Raw genomic sequence first — 5,654 nt, forward strand, 5'->3', positions numbered from 1 at the left:
ATCCACGTTTAGGGCCATTTCTAGCTCCCGTCTCTCTGGGGCCCAGGATGGGCATTCCACCATTGTGTGATATGCGGTGTCATCTTCGTACCCGCAGTGATGACAAATCGGCGTAGGCTCCCTCTGTATTGTGTACAGGTAATGACCGAAGCAGCCGTGTCCAGTCATTACCTGTACTTGCCTGTAGGTCAAGATACCACTTTTACGGTCCAGCCAGCTATCGAAAGACGGGAGGAGCGCCCCTATGGTGTATGCGCCGTATGGCTCGTACTCCAGCTGGCTTTTCCACCGATCTCTCTCCCTCTTCTTTGCTGCCTCTAGCCGCGCCTCCAACTCTCTAGGAGCCAGATGCTCATCGGTGATGCATAGCTCCATCCTCTGGTTGTACCTCTCCGCTAGTAATCGTGCGTCCAGATCCCACGGCAAGATACCGGCGAGGGCACAAGCGGCCGCGTGCCCGATGGTCGAGTACCCTCTAATAATGCGCCGCGCAATAATTCTCTGGGGTCTTCTGAGGAGGGCCCTTGTTTTGTCATTAAGCCTCCCGGCCCATATCGGTGCTCCGTATAGCGCCATGCTGCGAATAACGTTCGCATATAGGCGTCGACAAGGGGCTTGGGGGCCTCCAACGTTGGGCAACAGTCGGCTCAGCGCCGAAGCAGCACTAATGAGTCGAGGAACCAGGTTGGAAAAGTGTTCCTCGAATTCCCACTTGTTGTCCAAGATAAGGCCCAGGTATTTAATTTGGGCTCTTAAAGGGACCGCCTCACCTCCAACAGGGATCACCTCATCAGGTGGCAGCCTCCAGCCTCTTCCTTTGAAGACTACGGCGTCAGTCTTATTAAGAGATACCGTAAGTCCTAGCAGTTTAATGCGCCCCACCGTGAGCTCGGTTGCCACTGCGGCTCTCCTTAAGGTTTCCCGATACTCTCTTCCCCTTACGGCCACCATTGTGTCATCGGCATAACAAATGGTGACCATACGGGGAAGTTGCTCCCCTCTTATTGCCCAATCAAAACCAATGTTCCAGAGCAGGGGACCCAGCACCGACCCCTGCGGAACACCACACTCCATCCGTCTTTCTAGGCGTCTGCCTCCTGATTCATAGAGCACTACTCTGTCTGAGAGGTAGTGCTCTATTATTGTCCTCAAATACAGAGGCACATCGTGATACCGGAGCGCCTCTTTTATCACTCCATAAGGGAGAGAGCCGAAGGCATTGGCAATGTCCAGAGATACTGCTATGGCTCCCTCCTTTTTATCTGCTGCCAGGTCGCTGAATTTCTTCAACGTGCCTACAGCGTCTATTGTTGACCGCCCCTCGCGGAAGCCGAATTGCCGGTCGCTAATGTTCGGGCCCGTGTCTTCCAAGTGCTTAGTGATACGCCTTGCTATAATGCGCTCCAGCATCTTGCCGGTTTCATCCAGGAGAACGATGGGGCGGTATCCCGAAGGAAAGTCAGCTGGACGACTCTCCTTTCGTAATAGGCACAATCTACCCTCCTTCCAGCAACGAGGGAAAATTCCCTCTTTGAGGCAGTCGTCAAATAACCCTCGAAGCCGAACTCCGAGGTGTTTAAGTGCCAGGGAGAGCACTCTCCCTGGCACACCATCCGGCCCCGGAGCCTTTTTGCTGGCTCTCATCGGAACACCGCTCCCATAATTTCCACGTCCGAGATTAAAGGGACATCCGGGAGGCCCTCCGGTTCCTGCACTGGGAGAGCCATGACGGGAGGCGCAAAGTCCGGTGCCGCCGGGAAGAGGCCCTCTACAACTCTCCTTAATAGTTCCGGCTCTAGGGAATCCATGGGGGGAGCGTGTTTCAGTTTGTTCCTGACAATTTTATAGGGTCGCCCCCATGGATCCCTATCTAAAGTATTCAGGAATTCCTCTCGGGCTTCATCCTTCCGTTGGCTATAGCAATTCTCAATGCCAATTTTGCGGTTAAAAGGGCCTCCCTTAGTGTCTCCTCCTCTGCCGCCGTGTGTTGCCGGCGCCGGCACCTGGTGAATTTCCGGCGTGCAGCATTGGCGGTTACTCGGAGGGCTGCAATTTCCTGCGACCACCAGTAGACCTGTTTTTTGCCAGTAAATTTCTTGGTCCTTGACATTCCAGTATCGCACACCGTCGTTAGCGAGGCACGGAACCGGGCTGCCCTTCCTTCAACCCCAAGGTCTACTGGTGGGGGAGCGCACCAAGCCTCTATCAATGCGGCCTCCTCAATCATGTCCCTATCCAGGCTGGCCAGGGACCACCTAGGAAAACCGCCATAGGGACGACGCCTGCTCGCTGCTTGCGGTGAAGCCTGTAGTGGGGCCGCCGGAGATGGAGAAATCCTCATCCTGATGTAAACGTGGTCGGAGAGAGTTTCCACATCCTCCAGGACACGCCAGTCCTCAATTCGGTTAGCGACAACAGGGGTTGCAAGAGTAACGTCGACAATGGATCCTCCCTGTTGTCGCACACATGTGTAGGCATTGCCCTGGTTTACAACCACCAGTCCCATCTCCACCGCCCAGTCCCTAAGGGTTTCGCCCTTCGCATTAGTAACAAGGGAACCCCAGGCTGCGCTTTTAGCATTAAGGTCCCCCATCACGAGTACCGGGGTTGGTGCTGACCTCCTTATTAGCCCTCCCAGATCATCTAAGTAACCCTCGAATTCCCATAGTGGCCTATTAGGGGAAAAGTAAGTTCCGATTAGTATAAGGTTTCCCCATTTGGCTGCCGCCATTCCGGGACCTTTATGAACCGCTATCAGGGGAGGATAGTCCCCAATAGCCGGTACTACTAGAGCCACTTTTCGGTCAGTTGCTCCTACCCAGTTGGGCTGAGGAGGAACGCAATACGGTTCCGCCACCACAGCCGCGCCTATGCCCCACTCCGCTATTACCTGCATGAGCAGGTCTTGGGCACGGGCGCATCTGTTCAAGTTAGTCTGTAGGAGTTCGTAAGGGCGTGGCAACATTACGTATCCATCTCTTGTCCCTCGTCAGCCCCTTGGGCGGATCTCTGTTCGGGCCCCTGGGTCTGGACGGGGCCTACTCTTCCCTTAGTCGGTGGGGGGCAGCATGCTTGGCCTCCCATATAGTGGCCGGCTGGCTTCTTAGCTTGGTGACACGCCGCGCAAAATGGCGCCTCGGTGCAGCCCGACGCCTTATGTCCCGGCTTGCTGCACCGGAAGCACAGGTTCCCTCTCTCTACTTGTGAAGGGCAAGTGGCACGAGCGTGTCCCGTCCCCATGCATTTATAACAGCGGAGCGGTGCTGGATCTAATATATGAACTTGTGCACTCGACCACCCCACAAGCAAACGCCCTCCCTCTACTATCTTGTTGGCGGCTGTCACTGGGCATTTAATGAGGGTCGAACCTACCCCGTTAAAGCCAGTACGGATTGCGCCCACCTTCACCTCGTCAAGTCTGCAACCACCCTTCGCTGATATTGCCTCGGCTACTGCCTCCTTGGTTGCACATTCCATGAGTCCTGATACCCTCAAGCCGGCCATTTTTGTTGGCCGGTACACCCTCGCGTCGTTGCCGACCAAGCCCTCCAATTTCTCGCGCAGGATATCGGCTGTCCTGCCGTTGTCGGTACCAGGGACCTCAATGATACGCGCCCCATCGGCCGTTTTCCGAACTTTAACGTGGTCTAGCCCCACCTCAGCTAGACCAAAAGAAGTCGTCACCTTGGCGAAGATCCCCGCATATGTAGCCTCAGATTCTGGTTTGAGAGCCACTACAATGCCCGCCGTCGATGGAGCAACCAATTTACGCGGCTTCGGCTTTGGCTTCACAGCCGGTTGGACTGCTGCAGACGCTTTCTTATTAGCTTTTCTCTTTGCTTTACGGCCCAATACTTCTGTCCACGTCTGATTAGCAGTCGTCGGTGGTGGCGGCGGCGCCGTCTGAGTAACCCTCTTCGCTCGGGGAGCGGGGGTGGGTTTTGAAGAATTTCCCGCATGATGGGGAGGAGTCACCTGAGGTACCTGCTTGGTAGCTACTTGTTTCCTCCGCGGCACTTTCGGGCCAGGTGCAGCTCTCGCAGGGGGCATTAGCGTTGACCCAGACGATGCTACAGATTTCTCTACAGATTCCCCAGGGCCAGGCCTTGGGGTAGGAGCGGGGGCAGGAACCGCCAACGGGGTCCAGGGATCATCCGGCAGATCAACCACAGGAAACCGTGTAGGAGAAACCGTCCTAGCGGCAGCCGTAGCTGCCTTTTTTCGGTCCGCCGCTAATGGCGGGCGAACAACCGGCGCTGGAGGGAGACGACTCTTTATGTCGTCTATGCGAGCATTAACCATGTCCCCTAGCGATTTGAAGAGACTCGCCGACAGCTCCTCCCTAAACTCAGACAAGGCATCCGTTACCGCCTCCAGGATCTGGTTAGCCTTTAGACTGCCTGCTGGAGTCTCCTTCTTATTCCGATCGGAAAAGGCCTTTCTGAGCGCCTTCAATTCAGATGTCGCATGAGCTAGCTCTTCCTTCAATCTTTTATTATTTGCCCGAAGGACATGCACCTCCTCATTCTCCTCTCTTGAGTCAATGTTATCCATGGCATTTATTATTTCGCGGCACGCCTTGTTAATGCGACCGCGGATGGTTCCCTTTAAATTCGCTGACTTGCTGACGTCGGCCAGCACCCTCTTGGCTGCCCTGCGGGCCACATCCGCTTCGTCTCCGTCAGCAGCCGGTGACTGACAACCCTCCAGCAGCAGGTTGCACTCCATTTCTTGCTCCTCATCGGAAATGACCTGTTCAGATGTTTGGTTTTTTTCCTTCATCGAGCAGGACGCCGGCCCGTGAACTTGGGGCGTATGTCTGGCATCCTTATCCGCTTTTTTCCCAGAAGACCCTCGCTCGAGACATATTTTCAGCATGCTTTTGGCCTTGGCTATTCCCACGTATGCCCCAAGGGATTTGGTCTTAGCAATACCCGTGTACGCTCCGCGGGTCTTGCTCTTTCCCCATTTCCCGCCTCGACGTGCTGTATTTATTTTTGGCAGGTTTCCCAGACACGTTTCCTCGTCCGATCCAGTATGGCGCCTTTTTTGGGCCAACTGTCTTTCCACTGACTTCTCGCCAGCCGTCTCATCGTCCTTTGCAAGGTCGTCGGAGTCCGTCGTGTCAGACAGTCGACGTATCCTCCCTGACCGTTCATTTCTGACTCCTCTCGTTCTTGCCTGGGAGTTAGTCCCCAAGTCTGAGTCTGAGTCTGTCGACGCTCTTTGATCCAGCTCCGACACCGCATCAGGCAGGCTCTGGGAAGAGCCGCTTTCATGTTGGCCCTGAGAAGGGCCGTTTTCGTGTTGGCCCTGAGAAGGGCCGTTTTCGTGTTGGCCCTCAAAAGGGCCGTTTTCAGGAGTTTTTTTATTTTTAGATGCCATTAAATTCCCACGAGTTGGGGAGAACAAAAGCTCCACAGAGGCAGAGATCCCCAATACCTAAACTGTGGCCCTATATACGCTGTGAGGTCGGGAGGTATCACAGGTTTGGCCACTAGTGACTGATGAGCACCCCAGCCGCTCTAAGAAGAGCACCCCAGCACGGTGAACCGCCATGCGGGGGATTGTGGATTTTTTATTGAGGTTAACTCCTCTTGACCCAGCCGACCAAGGCAAGGTCCTCGGTCCCATCAAAGGCTGCTAGACATGAC

At 55.0% G+C, this 5,654-nt stretch overlaps 1 protein-coding gene across 1 annotated transcript; it reads right to left on the reverse strand.

Annotated features, from left to right (window-relative positions):
• Positions 1 to 2,964: 2,964 nt before the first annotated feature.
• On the reverse strand, positions 2,965 to 5,385 carry LOC133525301 (uncharacterized). The gene has a single exon (XM_061861589.1). It carries the CDS (start codon positions 5,383 to 5,385, stop codon positions 2,965 to 2,967), a length of 2,421 nt encoding a protein of 806 aa, XP_061717573.1.
• Between the last annotated feature and the right edge of the window lie 269 nt (positions 5,386 to 5,654).

This window comes from Cydia pomonella, chromosome 14 (genome assembly GCF_033807575.1).
Source record: "Cydia pomonella isolate Wapato2018A chromosome 14, ilCydPomo1, whole genome shotgun sequence".
NCBI lineage: Eukaryota > Metazoa > Arthropoda > Insecta > Lepidoptera > Tortricidae > Cydia > Cydia pomonella.

Excerpts from the sequence above, each read along its gene's own strand:
- LOC133525301 (XM_061861589.1), bottom strand. The coding sequence starts at position 5,385 with ATGGCATCTAAAAATAAAAAAACTCCTGAAAACGGCCCTTTTGAGGGC.